Source organism: Hyla sarda, chromosome 2 (genome assembly GCF_029499605.1).
Source record: "Hyla sarda isolate aHylSar1 chromosome 2, aHylSar1.hap1, whole genome shotgun sequence".
Taxonomy (NCBI): domain Eukaryota; kingdom Metazoa; phylum Chordata; class Amphibia; order Anura; family Hylidae; genus Hyla; species Hyla sarda.
The window spans coordinates 323,253,545-323,272,368 of NC_079190.1; the positions used below are offsets into that span (position 1 = coordinate 323,253,545).

General features: G+C 46.5%; 1 protein-coding gene across 2 annotated transcripts in view; it reads left to right on the forward strand.

Annotated features, from left to right (window-relative positions):
- GPR61 (G protein-coupled receptor 61) overlaps nt 1–18,156 on the forward strand; it is a 96,664-nt gene extending 78,508 nt beyond the window's left edge. The window contains exons 1-2 of one of the 2 annotated variants that reach the window (XM_056557877.1): nt 15,061–15,165; nt 15,624–18,156. In XM_056557877.1, the coding sequence (XP_056413852.1) occupies nt 16,393–17,715 (1,323 nt within the window). In that variant the 5' untranslated portion in view covers nt 15,061–15,165; nt 15,624–16,392 and the 3' untranslated portion in view covers nt 17,716–18,156. Of the gene's footprint in view, nt 1–15,060; nt 15,166–15,623 lie in introns of those variants that run through there. The other variant, XM_056557878.1, reaches the window with a different exon arrangement.
- Nucleotides 18,157–18,824: the final 668 nt, after the last annotated feature.

Below are 18,824 nucleotides of genomic sequence, written 5' to 3' on the forward strand. Positions count from 1 at the left end.
ACTACTGTGGTGGGACACTGCTGCCTACCACTACTGTGGGGGGACCACGCTGCCTACAATCACTGTGGGGGCACCCCGCTGCCTACACCTACTGTGGGGGGACCCAGATGCTTACACCTACTGTGGGGGGACCCCGCTGCCTACACCTACTGTGAGGGTAACCTGCTGCCTACGCTTTCTGTGGGGGGACCCCGCTGCCTACACCTACTGTGGGGTGACCCCGCTGCTCACAACTACTGTGGCGGGACCCTGCTGCCTACACCTACTGTGGGAGGACCACGCTGCCTACAATCACTGTGGGGGCACCCCGCTGCCTACAGCTACTGTGGGGGGACCCAGATGCTTACACCTACTGTGGGGGGGACCCCGCTGCCTACACCTACTGAGGGGGGACCCCGCTGACTATACCTACTGTGGGGGGGACCCCACTGCCTACACCTAATATGAGGGGACACCACTGTCTACACCTACTGTTGGGAAACCCCGCTGCTTACACCAACTGTGGAGGGACCACGCTGCCTGCACTTACTGTGAGAGACCCCGCTGCCTACACCTAATGTGAGATGACACCGCTGCTTACACCTACTCTTGGGGACCCCGCTGCCTACACCTACTGTGGGGGGACCCCACTGCCTACACCTAATGTGAGGGGACACTGCTGCCTACACTTACTGTGGGGGGACCCCACTGCCAACACCTACAGTGGGGGGACCCTGCTGCTTGTCACGTACTGTGGGGGGGATCCCGCTGCTTACACCTACTGTGGGGGGACCCCATTTCCTACACCTATTGTGGGGGGACCCCGCTGCTTGCACCTAATGTGAGGGAACCCCACTGCCTACAACTAATGGGAGAAAACACTGCTGAAAACACCTACTGTGGGGGGACTCCGCTGCTTACACTCACTGTGGGGAACCCCGCTGCCTACACCTACTGAGGGGGGACCCTGCTGCATACACCTACTGAGGGGGGACCCCACTGCCTACACCTAATGTGAGATGACACCACTGCTTACAGCTACTCTTGGGGGACCCTGCTGCCTACACCTACTGTGGGGGGGACCCCGCTGCCAACACCTGCTGTGGTGGGACCCCGCTGCCTACACCTGCTGTGGGGGGATCACACTGCCTACACCTGCTGTGGGAGGACCCCGCTGCCTACACCTAATGTGAGGGGACACTGCTGCCTACACCTACTGTGAGGGGATCATGCTGCCTACACCAACTGTGGGGGGAACCCGCTGCCTACACCTACTGTGGGGGGAACCTGCTGCCTACGCCTACTGTTAGGGGACCCTGCTGCCTTTGTCTACTGGGGGGGACCCCGCTGCCTACACCAACTGTAGGGGGACCCGTTGCTTACACCTACTGTGGGGAGACCACGCTGCCTACACCTACTGTGGGGGGACCCCGCTGCCTAAAATCACTGTGGGGGCACCCCGCTGTCTACACCTCCTGTGGGGGGACTCCGTTGCCTACACCTACTGTGGGGGGACCCCGCTGCCTACACCTATTGTGGGGGGACTTTACTGCTTACACCTAATGTGAGGGGACCCCATTGCCTACACCTAATGTGAGGGGACACCACTGCGAACACTTACTGTGGGGGACTCAGCTGCTTACACCTACTTTGGGGGGACCCCACTGCCTACACCTACTGTGGGGGAACCCCGCTGCTTACACCTAATGTGGGGGGATCCCGCTGCCTACACCTACTGTGGGGGGACCCGCTGCTTACACCTAATGTGAGGGGACCCCGCTGCCTACACCTAATGTGAGGGGACACCTCTGCAAACACCTACTGTTGGGGGACCCCGCCGTTGCCTACACCTACTGTGGGGGGACCCCACTGCCTGCATCTACTGTGAGGCACCCCGCTGCCTACAACTAATGTGAGATGACACCGTTCCTTACACCTACTGTGGGGAGACCCTGCTGCCTACACCTACTGTGGGGGACCATGATGCTTACATCTACTGTGGTGGGACCCCGCTGCCTACACCTACTGAGGGGGGATCCCGCTGCCTACACCTACTGTGGTGGGACCGTGCTGCCTACACCTACTGAGGGGGGACCCTGCTGCCTACACCCACTGCCTACACCTAATATGAGGGGACACCGCTGTCTACACCTACTGTTGGCAAACCCCTCTGCTTACACCTACTGTGGGGGGACCCTGCTGCCTGCACCTACTGTGAGGGACCCCGCTGTCTACACCTAATGTGAGATGACACCGCTGCTTACACCTACCCTTGGGGGACCCCGCTGCCTACACCTACTGTGGGGGGACTCTGCTGCCTACACCTGCTGTGGTGGGACCCCGCTGCCTACACCTGCTGTGGTGGGACCCCGCTACCTACACCTGCTGTGGGGGGACCCCGCTGCCAACAATCACTGTGGGGGCACCCTGCTGTCTACACCTGCTGTGGGGGGACCCCGCTACTTACACCTACTGTGGGGGGACCCCGCTGCCTACATTTACTGTGGGGATACCCCGCTGCCTACACCTAATGTGAGGGGACCCCGCTGCCTACACCTAATGTATGGGGACACCGCTGCAAACACCTACTGTTGGGGGACCTCGCTGCCTACACCTACTGTGGGGGGACCCCACTGCCTACACCTACTGTGGGGGGACCCAGCTTCCTACACCTAATGTGAGGGGACACCACTGCAAACACCTACTGTGGGGGGACTCAGCTGCTTACACCTACTTTGGGGGGAACCCCGCTGCCTACACCTACTGTGGGGGGAACCCCGCTGCCTACACCTTATGTGGGGGGACCCCTCTGCCTGCTCCTACTGTGGGGGGACCCCACTCCTTACAAGTACTGTGGGGGGACCCTGCTGCCTACACGTACTGTGGGGGGATCCTGCTGCCTAAAATCACTGTGGGGGCACCCCACTGCCTACACCTAATATCAGGGGACACCACTGTCTACACCTACTGTTGGCAAACCCCGCTGCTTAAACCTACTGTTAGGGCACCCCACTGCCTGCACCTACTGTGAGGGACCCTGCTGCCTACACCTAATGTGAGATGACACCGCTGCTTACACCTACTCTTGGGGGACCCCGCTGCCTACACCTACTGTGGGGGGACCCGCTGCCTACACCTACAATGGGGGGACCCCGCTGCCTACATTTACTGTGGGTTGACCCTGCTGCCTACAATCACTGTGGGGGCACCCTGCTGTCTACACTTACTGTGTGGGGACTCCGCTGCCTACACCTACTGTAGGGGGACCCCACTGCCTACACCTACTGTGGGGGGACCCAGCTGCCTACACCTTATGTGAGGGGACACCACTGCAAACACCTACTGTGGGGGGACTCAGCTGCTTACACCTACTTTGGGGGGACCCCGCAGCTTACACCTACTGTGGGAGGGAACCCTGCTGCCTACACCTCCTGTGTGGGGACCCCGCTGCCTGCTCCTACTGTGGGGGTCCCCGCTGCCTACACCTAATGTGAGAGGACACCACTGCTTACACCTACTGTGGAGGGAACCCCGCTGCCTACACCTACTGTGGGAGGACCCGCTGCCTACATCTACTGTCGGGGGACCCCGCCACCTACACCTACTGTGAGGGTACCCTGCTGCCTATGCATACTGTGGGGGGACCCCGCTGCCTACACCTACTGTGGGGGGACCCCCCCTGCTGACACCTACTGTAGGGGACCCTGCTGCCTATACATACTGTTGGTGGACCACGCTGCCTAAAATCACTGTTGTGGCACCCCGCTGCCTACACCTAATATCAGGGGACACTGCTGTCTACACCTACTGTTGGCAAACCCCGCTGCTTAAACCTACTGTTAGGGGACCCTGCTGCCTGCACCTACTGTGAGGGACCCCGCTGCCTACACCTAATGGGAGATGACACCGCTACTTACACCTACTCTTGGGGGACCCCGCTGCCTACACCTATTGTGGGGGGACCCTGCTGCCTACACCTATTGTGGGGAGACCCTGCTGTCTACACCTACTGTGGGGGGACCCCGCTACATACACCTACTGTGGGTGGACCCCGCTGCCTACACCTACTGTGGGGGGGGGGCTGCCTACACCTACTGTGGGGGAACCCCACTGCTTACACCTAATGTGAGGGTACCCCGCTGCCTACACCTAATGTGAGGGTACACTGCTGCAAACACCTACTGTGGGGGAACTCTGCTGCCTACACCTAATGTGAGGGACTATCTGCTATGTTCCTGCCTATCTAATATGGGGACAAACTACCAAACTAATAGGAGAGCTACCCGCATAGGGGGTTTTCATACAGGGGCAGCTATCTGGGGGATTTACCCACAGGGGGCATAACCTACCTGGGGGACAATAACTACCTAGGGGCATCTACTAGGGGCCACTACCTCCTGGGGACATTATCTACCTGTAACTTCCGTAAGCAACATCTAATTTTCTGTCCGCTAACACATAACGCTCTAATAGTGCTCCTCTAGAGACTAGACTCTGGACCGCCACTGGGTGGAGGGGGTGCTGGCTACATACTTGACTAACTATCTGGATGCCTAACTACTTACCTACATACCTGGCTGCCTAACTATGTACATACCTGGCCTTCATATATGGCTGCCTAAGTACCTAGCTAGTCACCTACCTACATATCTGGCTTTCTGATCTACCTACCTATTTACCTGGATACCTACCTCCCTGCCCTTTTACAGTGCAGTATACCAAGGAGGGCATTATTACAGTTTGTGGTCCTATAAATGGGAAGATTGTATAGAGGAGAGGAGGGCACTGGAAAAATGCAGAGTCTAACATGTTTGTCCTGCAGATGAGATCGACATGGTGGTCTGATCCAGACGGAGAAGAAAAGGAAAGAGGACGCCGCTGATCAGAAAATACGTAATTGTGAGTCCCTTTATGTAACTGTAATCACTTATATGGTATACATATCGGGGGAGATTTATCAAAACCTGTCCAGAGGAAAAGTTGCCCAGTTGCCCATAGCAACCAATCAGCTCGCTTCTTTAATTTCTAACAATGCCTCTGCAAAATGAAAGAAGCAATCTGATAGGCTGCTGTGGGCAACTTTTCCTCTGGACAGGTTTTGACAAATCTCCCCCATCCTATGTACAGCTGATATCTACCGCCATATGGTCCTGTATATGTATACAGACCCTGTATAGTATACTGGTCTGTGTTTAGTGGTTTTATGCAGTACAGTATGGCGGTATTATCCAGTTATTGTATGGTGGTATATATTTCCTCATTGTATATAGGTATTATTGGTCATGGAAAATTATTTTACCTACTTTAAGTGTTTCTTATATATAAAATTTTGTTTATTTTGTGTGTAGGGGTGGTCGATGGATTTGGGTGGAATAGGGGCAGAAGTGTGACCAGCGGCGGAGCATCGCAGGGGGCCCTTGCTTTTTTTGGTCCAGGGGCCCTGAGTGTTGTCAGTCCGCCCTTGGAGTAGTGGGGTAATTTACAAAGCGACTTGTACCTGTAGAATGGAATACATAGGGAAAACGATTCATGAGTTTAGGAGACGGATAGGAGAGCATCGGAGAGACATTGCTAATGGGGTAGATAAGCCAGTGGCGAGACATGTAAATGAGAATCATTGTGGGGACCAGGGGGGTGCTTGCGTTTGTGGGGGTTAAGCTTGTTAGACCCCTGATTGGGGGAGGGGGGGACTGGGACAGGCTCCTGCAGACTTAAACATGGTGGATCTATCATCTACAGATGCCTAGGGGTCTTATAGAACACCTCAATTTCGTCTGTTATTTCCAACCTATGGACAGTAGTTCCCCCTTCCACCTATTTATCCTAATATTGTGACCCTTATATACTGTCAGGGCTTAGGCATCTAACACCTGGTGATTTTAAACAATAGGTATTGATGGTCTAGGTAATTCAAAACGTATTCACCCCCCACCCCCCCCGGAGGTTTGATAATCGAGGTATATGCCTACTCCTGAATTAGTCGGTTATAGTGTTTTGCTGGCATCTGATGGTTTCCCTAGTGACGGCACTGTACTACTGTGACCACGTAATAGGGAATCCAGTATTGTAATGTTGCGTGTTGAAAGCAGGTGTTAAATACGCCAAGTTTGACAGTTTTGACATCACAGGTGGAAACGTCCTGTGCTTCCTAGCAATGTTGCGCATTGGCTGTGGCAGCATTAGCATAAAAGGAGCGATCTGGGCACACTACTGTAGCCAGGATAAGTCCTGCTGGGCTGGAGACTCTTCTACTACAGAGCATGGCCCGTGAATCCCGGCCACTGTGGGTGTCCACCAGCACAGTGAGTAACAAGCTGGCCATGGTTATGTTATATCCATTGTGCAGGCACAAATGAGGATGTTTTCTGCTTGTCTAACCCCTCTTTATTTGCATTAGTTTTGTGTAAGTCTGTAAACTGGACGTTAGTTCCCTATGTGTCAAATTCTAAATAACTGTACCTCTATAGGTTTTTTTTAGCCACTGTCGCCATATAATTGTGTTTATCCCAGTTATTGGTTGTATCTAAGTACCCTTATCTTTACAGCTCCTAAGGAATCCACCTTACATGGTTGGAAACATGTCGGGTTTGTTTCTTATGGGTATGATTATTCTTTAAGAATAGCCATGGTGAGGCAAAGGGTTAGATCAGGGCTGGGGTGGCCCTTTTTAGGGCAAGTGCCCCAACAGTCCCTATGGGCGCAGGGGTAGTCACAGTACACTCACCCGTTAGGGACTACTAGGGTTATTACACCCCAGATCATAACATTGGTACCTTATAACATTGGCCCCATTACATCTGGTTCTGGTTGAATTAAGTTCAAAAGGTGGAAATGGAGGCCTACACTATTAACTTTAATTCCTTCTCTTCCAGTGCTTCCTGTTCTATTATTGTGTAGTGGGCTCTTTTTTTTTATGCAAACTTGATTAAACATTAAGTTTTAAAGTGTCTACCCCCTCTGTGAATTTTTATACTTTTTTAACAATATACGTTTAAGCACAATAATAGAAAATCTTGTAGCCATGGGTATTGTTTTAATTGTATTGACCCCCAGAATAAAAAGAACTTACCATAAAGTGCACTGCATAAAAACAAAACCTCCAACTACTCTAGGCCCCGCGGGTAGATTGTTTATGGCTAAGCATGGTGGTCGTTACTTTTACATATTCTGGAAATTGGGTCTCTCACCAGGCCCCCAGATGCTTCTTCCACTACTCTTCTACTGTGTAAGGTCTAGAGAAAGGCCAGGACAATCCTAGGTTTAACAGGATACACTAAATTTACACCTCTGTGGCATAACTTTGGTTTGCCAGAATTTTCCTCCTTTCATGATGCTGGAAAGGGTGGAGGTTACATAGATTGAAGCAGCTGTGCACAAATGCTATATTTAAATCACTTAGGGCTCTCCAGGCTCAAGCTGCCGGGTTCTTACTTTTTTTTTTTTTTTTTTAAAGACATCTACAACTGTGTCATGTTTATGAGGTGCAGGGTCGCTCGAGATCACTGGAGTTCCATACTAATGCTATATTGGAGTCCATCTTTACCAAATCAGAATCTGATGGTGTTCTCTCAAGGCTGTATAAAGAACTTTTAAACGCCTACCAAGGGAGAACTTCCTTTTGTTGGTCCGCACTAAATGGGAGGGTGATCTGGGACCTCTGTAAGATGTGGAGTGGGCTACTGTTCTGTCACCCCATTGCTACTCTAGCAATGGGGTGACAGCCCCCAAAAGTTACAAAACGGCGTTTTTTTTTTTCAATTTTGTCGCACAATGATTTTTTTTCCGTTTCACCGTAGATTATTGGGCAAAATGACTGATGTCATTACAATGTAGAATTGGTGGCGCAAACAATAAGCCATCATATAGATTTTTAGGTGCAAAATTGAAAGAGTTATGATTTTTTAAAGGCAAGGAGCAAAAAACGGAAATGCAAAAACGGAAAAAAACCCTGTCCTTAAGGGGTTTAAGGTGGGGAGGAAAAACAAACACAACAATAAAAATTGTCTGCTTCCTCAAGGCCAAAATGGGCTGCATCTTTAGGGGGTTAAAGGTGTAGAAAAATTGTTCACCTACACCACCCGTGATACATTTCCCCCAATATTTTTATAACGTCCCTATACAATGATATCCTGAGATTGATTAAAACAGAATATAAAACCTAAAAATAGTATAGTAGTGGGAAGGAAGTCCATTCTGAGAGTGGTTTTGAGGGTCCCCAAATATAACAGTCTGTAAGAGGTTGTGATAAAATCTAGTTTCATAACCTATACTTAAAGGGGTACTCCTGTGGAAAACTTTTTTTTTTTTTTAAATCAGTTTTTTTTTCAAACCCTCTTTGTTTGAGCTTTTAATCTGCTATCTCTGTTTTAGCATGCACTTTGCATTTTCTGGTTTTAGCCAATGTTATGTGTCATGATCTAAGTAGATTTAAAGGGGTACTCCACCCCTAGACATCTTATCCCCTATCCAAAGGATAGGGGATAATATGTCTGATCGCAGGGGTCCCGCCGCTGGGGACCCCCGCAATATAGCATGCAGCACCCACCTGTATCTGCTTGAGGTTCTGGCTCCCGACCACGGGAACGGAAGATTGTGAAGTCACGACTCTGCCCCCGTGTGACATCATGCCCCATCCCCTCAATGCAAGTCTAAGGGAGGGGGCGTGACAGGATAGGGGATAAGATGTCTAGGGATACCCCTTTAAAGCTGTTTGTTTAGCTGGTTTTAGGATTTGTATGTTCTTTTTGCTATGTGTCTGTTCACACTGTGTTTTCTCTTGTATCTGTTTATATGAAGTTCTGTGTTTTATATTTCTGTTTTCCTACTGGGTCAGCTTCTGACCACACTCTGGAGTGTGCCGCTGGACAGTAGTCCATTTGGATTTATTATTAATGGCTACTTCGTTAGTGGAGTGTCCAGTTTGTGTGTTGAGTGTGAACAGTGTTCTATTTCTATAGCCTGTCTATTTAGAAGGTATTGTTATTCCTGCGTTTACGGGAGGTGTTCTGAAGGGATTGCAATTATTACTGTCTTGTGTTCAGTGTGAATAGTGTTCTATAATTATATCCTGTGTATTCAGGCATCCCTGTTAGGCTGGGTTCACACTACGTTTTGTCCCATACGGGAGCGCATACGGCAGGGGGGAGCTAAAAGCTCGCGCTCCCGTATGTGACCGTATGCGCTCCCGTATGTCATTCATTTCAATGAGCCGACCGGAGTGAAACGTTGACCACAGTTTTAGGTCCGGTTGTAAAAGCGCATACGGCGCAAAAATGAGCCGACCTGACCGAACGTTTCACTCCGGTCGGCTCATTGAAATGAATGACATACGGGAGCGCATACGGTCACATACGGGAGCGCGAGCTTTTAGCTCCCCCCTGCCGTATGCGCTCCCGTATGGGACAAAACGTAGTGTGAACCCAGCCTTACCTGTCCATGGGGACTCAGAGGGTATTGTTATACTGGAGGTGTTCTGAGGAATTGCGATTTTTCCTGTCTTGTGTTCAGTGTGAACAGTGTTCTATAATTATATCCTGTTGTATCTGTTTTCTGAGTTGTAACTTGGCATCCCTGTTACCTGTCAGTGGGGACTCAGAGGGTATTGTTATTCCTGTGTCTACCGGAGGTTTTTCTAGGGGATTAAACTTATTCCTGTTTTGTTCTGGAGTATGTTCAGACTTATCCGTTTTCCTGTCTGGTGTTTTGAACTCTATGTTTATTAGTTCTTCATTTAGATCTTTGGAGTTCTGTTCATGACCGGTTATCTATAGTGTCCTCTGTTCATGACCACTGAGTGCTCTGTTCATGTCCGCTGATATTGTGTCCTCTGTACCAACTCTCTGATCTGTGTCCTCTGAACTTTATACTATAGAGTTCTATGTTCCTGTTATGTTTCTGGTTTGTGACTGACTATTTATTAGTATTTTTATTAGGCCCCTGCACTTTAGTTCAGGGAGGGACCGGCACCCAATTGTCGATCCACTGTTTAGGGTGGATGGGCAAGTAGGCAAGGAGAGTCGTTTTAGGGTCAGTTTAGGGCTCACTCTCCCTGTCCCCTGGTCAGTCACATTTTTGGGGGATTTTTCTTCTGTCACGACCACAGTGCTCTCTGCTGACCTCTGCTGTCCATTTTAGGAACTGTCCAGAGCAGCATATATCTGCTATGGGGATTTCTCCTGCTCTGGACAGCAGAGGTCGGCAAAGAAAACTGTGGTCATGACAGAAGAGAAATCCAAAAAGAAAAGCATTTCCTCTGTAGTAAACAGCCCCTAACAAGTACTGAAAGGATTAAGATTTTTTAATAGAAGTAATTTACAAATCTGTTTAACTTTCTGCCACCAGTTGATTTAAAGAAAAAAAAAAGTTTTCCACGGGAGTACCCTCTGTACATGACTGTAATTGGTCAAATGCGTTGTAATTAATGATGGTGAAAATACATTTCATTTAGACTATGCTTATAATATATGCTTATTATAAATAATATTTAAGACTTCTACAGTATTGTTAAGTGTCTTCACCCCTATTATGTAACACCATTCCTTCTTTTCTGTATTCCACTGGTATCTTTTGTCTTTGTCATTTGCTTTGCACAGCTGCTTGTCTCCTTATGTCACACAACTGTGCCCGTCCTTGTCTCCAGCTTTGTATCCTGCTGCCAAGCAACTGTCTTTCTCTTTGTCACTTTGAGTCCTGCTGCCATGCAGCTGTCTCATTCTATCTGTGCCTTCCTCTCACATAGAGATATCTGGCCAATCCCTGTATGTTCTACAGAATATCACTCTGACCCTTCCTGCCAGGCATTACAGTGGTCAGTGCATTAGAATCCTTCTAACATATTTCTCTTTAAATTTCTATACTGCCATCATAAGGCTGTCTGTGACCACTACTCTGTGTCCCTCTGTCTGTCACTCAAGGACCTTTATTGCTGCTCCAATTTTGAATGGATGTATTTTTGGGTCCTTGTGTCATAGCAACGTGATCATGTGACAGTTTTGAATATTCATGAGCTCCTCACGTTCTCAGAAGCAAGGGACTCTGGGAGACTTCTCACTGGGGAGACACTGAACCTATTAACTGTCATTATCATTATTTATTTAGGAGAGCGGCAGCCTTTTTACAATGTATGTACACAAAGTAACACTCAGAGAAGGAGCAATGACATCTGCATACCTTCTACTCTTCTGCTGGCAGCATTACAGTCTTTAGACAAGATAGCTTAAGCTAAATGATGAAAAGCTTCCCATGTCAGTGTGGAGGCTCTTTGTCATGTAGCTAGACATCAAGGCTGCCCACTCCATGTCCCAAATATGCCTTTGTGTCCATTAGAAAATGGTTGCAATTAAAATGACAATAAAGAAATCCAATTCTCTACCCTTGAATGTTTATACTCTGCTTTTTGTTTTGGCACCTAGGTCTTGATGTCTAGGATATCATGTTTTCATCCTTTAGCATTGCTGACACAGAAGGTGTATTCACATGTGGCACATGCTGTCATTTCTGCACATAATGAAGAAACCATCCAATTCATAACCATAGGAAATATTTTGTAGCTGCAGAAATAATAAAGGGGATAAATCAAATAAAATCCCAGGGGAGGTGCATGTAATACTTAACTTTTAATTTTACAAAGTTAAAATCGTCACCAAAAAATTAGTGCTCAAATAACCCAAACGAATAAAAATAAATGTTCTGGTTACGATATGGATCTTACTCCAGAAACAATATCAAGCATACAGGGTGTCGCTCTCAACGCGTTTCTGCCACTAATGATATGGCATCATCAGGAGAGACAAAAGATAAAGCTTGAAATACCTTAGAATTGTGGTACTAAGAGCACCCTATAAATAAATAAACCAATGTGACTAAGAGATCACGGCAAGGACTGTCTGTATCAGGCCACCTGCAAAGAAAGCACAACAGAAAGGTACCGGTGTCATTTATGTGCTCCAAGCATAATAAAACACATGAGCAATTCATGCGCAGCATACACTCACTGTGCCGTGGATATTTTCCAGAAAACCTAAAGAGGAAAGCACATAGAGAAAAGCCCCTATCAGTAACTGTCCAGCTGGTACCTGTAAAGAAGAAACACTCTTCCGCAGTATGCGGCTACTCACAGTTCCAGTTTGCCGATATCCGTGATCCCAGGACGGTGCGCTATAACCCGCAGTGGCGGGGAGCCTTGCAGTAAGTGCCGGCTGCTAATGCGCTTCCGTACCTGGGATCACGGCGTGTGACGTCTTATGTGCTGGCCGAGCCGCGCGTCACTTCCGCCGCGCCCCTGATTGACGTCATGGGGGCCGGCGATTATCGTGCAGCGCGCGGTCAGGTGACGGCCGCAATGAAAACAAAAGAATCATGTGATTACGGCTATGGTAAACACTCTTATAACCTGGTATATTCATAATGGCTAGATGTTTGAAGCAAATTAAGGAGGAACTAGCGGGATAGAGGTTAAGTATGTAACCTAAAACTATTCATAAATATATATTTAATAAGCAATACTACGGAGATGCCTTATGCATATATAACAGGTGCATAGAAAAACCTGCCTATGCATAAATCAGACCATAGGAGTGCATACATACATAATGAGAAGTCTAGGTACCCTAAATGACTGGGCACTATTGCCATAATTCATTGGTAACTCCCATAATTATATTAATACAAACTGGTCCGAGGCAACATATCAGCATACATATGGAGTTTTAGCATAGCCAAAGGCAAAGGGCATGGGTATAGATACCCTGGATGCTCGGATCCTGGGATCACGGATATCGGCAAACTGGAACTGTGAGTAGCCGCATACTGCGGAAGAGTGTTTCTTCTTTACAGGTACCAGCTGGACAGTTACTGATAGGGGCTTTTCTCTATGTGCTTTCCTCTTTAGGTTTTCTGGAAAATATCCACGGCACAGTGAGTGTATGCTCCGCATGAATTGCTCATGTGTTTTATTATGCTTGGAGCACATAAATGACACCGGTACCTTTCTGTTGTGCTTTCTTTGCAGGTGGCCTGATACAGACAGTCCTTGCCGTGATCTCTTAGTCACATTGGTTTATTTATTTATAGGGTGCTCTTAGTACCACAATTCTAAGGTATTTCAAGCTTTATCTTTTGTCTCTCCTGATGACGCCATATCATTAGTGGCAGAAACGCGTTGAGAGCGACACCCTGTATGCTTGATATTGTTTCTGGAGTAAGATCCATATCGTAACCAGAACATTTATATTTATTCGTTTGGGTTATTTGAGCACTAATTTTTTGGTGACGATTTTAACTTTGTAAAATTAAAAGTTAAGTATTACATGCACCTCCCCTGGGATTTTATTTGATTTATCCCCTTTATTATTTCATATATTGCTGGGAGTCTATTCTTGCCCCTTGCAGGCATTGCATTCTAATAGCAAGCTCTATGGTAGCTGCAGAAATGTCTGCAACAAATCTGCCACTTCCTACTCCAGTTATTTCTCGTATACCTGGATGGAAATTGCAACTCCTAGCCCTGAAGCTATTTATATGAAACTTCACTGGATCAGGAAGAGTCAGTGAAACCACAGGTCACAGGATGTACCAATGAAGCATAAAACAGCTGCAATTTTGGCACAATCAAATTCCTAATTTGCTGGATTTGGGGGGGGGGGGGGTTGGTGAGAATGTAAAAATACATTAAAGCCAATAGCCCAGGTTAACAGAGAATAGTAATCAAGAGGCTGTGCCTCACCCGCCACCGTGGTGGGGCTTATCGGAAAAGGGCTGTGACATAAACAGAAAGTGGGCATAACCTAAATTGTGATGCTATGCACCATAAATGCGCCAAGATGTTGGTGCACCATTTTGGCCTAAAGTAAACTGAAAGAACTTCTGGTGTAAATATAGAAGTGCACACATAAGACACATCAACATCCAGGATTGTAAATGTACCCATCATTGTCACACAAGCAATAAGAATGGAGAGTACACACAGACTTAAACATCAGTGAATACAGTATACGTATGAAGACAATTACACTGCTCTTTAGTGACTTTTTAAGAATCAGGTAAAAGTTATGTGAAAACAGAACTCTTAATAGTGCTTTCATTTACAAACAGTGAAGGCACTTCACTACAAATAAATACATATTGGTGTGATGTACATGGTACTAGAGTATTTATCAGTGTATCAAAATGTCTATACAGTGGGGCAAAAAAGTATTTAGTCAGCCACCAATTGTGCAAGTTCTCCCACATAAAAAATGAGAGAGGCCTGTAATTTTCATCATAGGTATACCTCAACTATGAGAGACATAATGAGAAAAAAAATCCATAAAATCACATTGTCTGATTTTTAAAGAATGTATTTGCAAATGAAGGTGGAAAATAAGTATTTGGTCACCTACAAACAAGCAAGACTTCTGGCTCTCACAGACCTGTAACTTCTTCAAGAGTCTCCTCAGTCCTCCACTCGTTACCTGTATTAACCCCTTAACAACGCAGGACGTAAATGTACATCCTGGTGACGTGGTACTTAACACACCAGGACGTACATTTATGTCCTGAGCATAACCACGGGCATCGGAGCGATGCCGGCATCATGCACGGCAGGTCCCGGCTGTGGATCGCAGCCAGGGACCCGCCGGTAATGGCGGATACCCGCGATCCCACGGATGTCCACCATTAACCCCTCAGATGCCGTGATCAATACCGATCTTAAAAATTTTTTGCCCCACTGTATATAATTTAGCACAAGGGGGATGCTTCTGGTTCATTACAGTTTTCTGTCATTTTTCTAAAAAGCCAGGTCTATATTGCTGTTATTAAATGTATCATCATTCATTATTAATAAATGTACCTAAATGTGCATGTACAGTAATAGTCTGTACAGATGCAGAGTACAAGCATCATTTGCTCTATCTTGTCATATGTATGTCTTGCTGTACGTGGATTTATAAACAGAATCTTATATTTTTAAATGCTAAATGTATGATGTTCTAACATAAAAATTTGATGCATGTGTTTGTGCCACATGCAAGGGACACTGAATCCCCCAGTGTGATATATACACTGTGATGTTGTGTTAATCTGAGTGACTGTAGGACCCTGAGCCTATCTACTCCCTCACTGCAGTGCTGTGCATTAGATGGTTAGGGGCTGAGCAGCTTCTCTGGTCTCCTGCTCCCTGGATGCAGCTCCGGCTTCTGCAGACAGGTATGTGGGGAAATCAGATGGGTTTTGGGTATAGCTACAAATATAATTGCAAGGTTTGCATATTGATTCTGTAATTGCTGGTCAATGCAAAATGCAGATGTCCCAAATTAGCCTGGTAAATAGAGATATGTGAGGGTGCATGTCTAAAGGGTGGTTAGATATGCAGGTGTCCTGTGAGGCGGTATATAAGCATATTTTGTCTTATAAACACAGTATCAGGAATATATATACATATAGTTGCATCTCTTGATTGTCTATATATATATTTATTACACACACACACATATATATATATATATATATATATACTCTATATGCAAATATAGATTACCTAACATCAGTATGTATTCAGTGTCTAATGTCTAACAGATTCTTCTTCATAATAAAAAATATATTGCATTTGATTTCTTATTACATTCAGCACATTTATATTAACCCTTGTTATCTTTCCTTTCCAGGTCATATACATTTCTAGAAACCCATTGGGTAGCCTGTTTATAAGTCTCTTTTAAAGACCCCACAATCACAGCATTAATTTTAGATGACAACCACAGTTACAAGCTAAGGAACTGCTCTCTTTTATTGACAGCACCTGAAGGGTGCATGAAGACATGAATTACAAGAAAAGGTAATTAACTGGAGGAAGTAAATAATGATGCCTCAAAATGATTACCTTTAGAATAAAGGACACTGCTATGCATCTTGGGAAAGAGTAATAATCAACTAAAAGAAACACTATGAAGATTATAACAGAAATCACACTGGATTAACAGTCAGCAACAAGGACCACAAGGCCCAAATCAAAAAATCCTCTGCAGGAATGACAGCAATATTTATAATACAAGAGTATGATTTTTCCCAAGTTCAAATTTATGGCAAAATATTATATTACTTGCACAAGTAACATCTGTATGTGACAAATATTTAACCGAAATGTGACACATCTTGAACGAGACTTTCTTTTCTCCCCTATTCCCCTTTCTCACCTTGACCTTTAACCTTCCCAGTTACATTTTCACTTTTTTATTACTATTTGTATTTATTTGCTCCTTCTGTTGTTATTTTTTTATTTTTGTTGTTTAGTTTCTGTACTTTTCTTTGTATTTTTTTTTTTTTGTGTGTGTGTTTTGACTGATTCTCTCAGGTCCTACCTTGCTCCTTGGGGTATAATGGGTGATGGTCCCTTGAAAAAGAGAGTGATGGTGACCTTTTATTCAAATCATCCCCATGGATACCTCCCTTCCCTCTCTCACATGGAACTTTTCTTTCAATGCTTCAGGGAGCCCTATTACAGCAAATCCCCATTATGGGGCCCTTTTCATTATGCTTCTTATGGACCTATCGGCAGTAGCTGGGAATGTGGCTGTCATGGGGGTCATCATGAAGACTCCATCCCTCAGGAAGTTTGTTCTGGTCTTCCACTTGTGTGTGGTGGATCTCTTGGCTGCACTTACACTTATGCCCTTGGCTATGTTGTCTGGAAGTGGAGGCACTTCCCTGTATGAAATCCAGGGATTAGGGCAGATGGCTTGCCGTGCATACTTGTTCTTGAGTGTTTGTCTTACCAGTACTGGCATACTATCAATCTCTGCCATAAATATTGAGAGATATTACTATGTGGTACATCCCATGAGGTACCAAGTCAAGATGACCATGGGACTAGTTAGTTGGGTACTAGCTGGGGTCTGGATTAAAGCTGTACTCACATCCCTAATCCCTGTTTTAGGATGGAACCCACCTGTCTCTGGACATTGCAGCTTGCAGGGAGGTGGCAACAGTGTCTTCCGAGCAGGATTTCTTCTCTTTTATTCCTCTTTTTATTTTTTACTGCCTCTCACCATCATCTTTGTTGTCTACTGCAGTATGTTCAAGGTGGCACGAGTAGCTGCCCTCCAACAAGGGCCTCTACCCACTTGGATGGACAACTCACCTCAGCGCAGGCGCTCAGAATCTCTCAGCAGCCGTTCCACCATGGTAACAGGATCAGGAGCCACACGTGGAACTCCTCAACAACGAGTGACAGGTGGTGGTTCTGGTAGTGGTGGGAAGGCAGCAGCTGTCTTAGCTGCAGTAGGGGGTCAGTTTTTATTATGTTGGTTACCTTATTTTGGCTTCCACTTATATGCTGCACTGCGTTCTCCCCCTCCACCCCCTGGATCACGAGTGGAATGGATTGTCACATGGATGGGGTTTCTTTGTTTTGCCTCCAACCCAATATTTTATGGTTGCCTAAATCGGCAAATTCGTGAGGAACTGGGAAGGTGGGTTGGGTGTTTCTTTAAACGAGGGGGTACTGGGGAGGATGAGCTTCGTTTACCAAGTCGGGAAGGCTCTATTGAGGAAAATTTCTTGCAGTTTTTGCAGGGTACTGGCTGCACGCCAGACACTAGGGCAGTTGTTCATATTACCCCTAAAGGGGATCAACCAGCTGTAGACTTCCGAATTCCAGGGCAGATTGCAGAGGAAACATCAGAGTTCTTAGAACAACCATGGGATTTGACAGCTGTGGGCAAAGACTATAATAACACTGGTCCATCTCAAAAAACATGACCTCCAACATATCTTTCCCTGCTCTTGACAATCTCCTTAAAAGTGTGATATAATGCAGAATTTCCCTTTAAAGCACTCCTTAACACATAATAACCCTCATATCCTACTCTGATTTCATTGACCATCTAGTGTTCTCTTCTTCTAGTATATTAAGTAGCCCATATAATCCTTTCCTACAGTCTGCCAGAAGAAGATGACAACAATTTCATTCATTCTAAATTTGAGTTGTGCACACTTACAAGTTGCCATAGGCCTTGGAAAACTGTATTTGATTGTAAGCTGCAAAGTGGTCAGCCATGAACCAATAGTGATAGTGAAAAATGCAAAGTTCCTGCACTGAAAAAAAAGTAAAACTTGAAATCAGCAACAAAAGCTAATTTTACAATAAAGTTGCAATTCTTTTTTACTTTAAAGGGGTATTCCGCCCCTAGACATCTTATCCCCTATCCAAAGGATAGGGGATAAGATATCAGATCGCCGCGGTCCCGCTGCTGGGGACCCCCGGGATCCCCGCTGCGGCACCGCGCTATCATTACAGCACAGAGCGAGTTCGCTCTGCACGTAATGATGGGCGGTACAGGGGCCGGAGCATCGTTACGTCACGGCTCCGCCCCTCGTGATGTCACGGCCCGCCCCTTTCAATACAAGTCTATGGGAGGGGGCGTGGCGGTCGCCACGCCCCCTCCCATAGTCTTGCATTAAGGGGACGGGCCGTGATGTCACAAGGGGCGAAGCCATGACGTCACGCTGCTCCGTCCCCCGTATAGCTCTGTGCTGTAATGATAGCGCGGTGCCGCAGCAGGGATCCCGGGGGTCCCCAGCAGCGGGACCGCGGCGATCTGACATCTTATCCCCTATCTTTTGGATAGGGGATAAGATGTTCAGGGGCAGAATACCCCTTTAAGGGGTTGTAACCTTTGCACAATCCCTATTAATTAAGGCACAACTTCATATACATCCAGTACCTTTAATTACCTTTCAATATACTTCTTAAGGGGACACTCCACTGCTACAAGTTTGGAAGACTGGGTAGAAGATCAAAATTTGCTGTTCTGTATGTAAATAGTGTTTTAAAGCTTTAGATGTAGTTGGCAGATATGAATAAACAG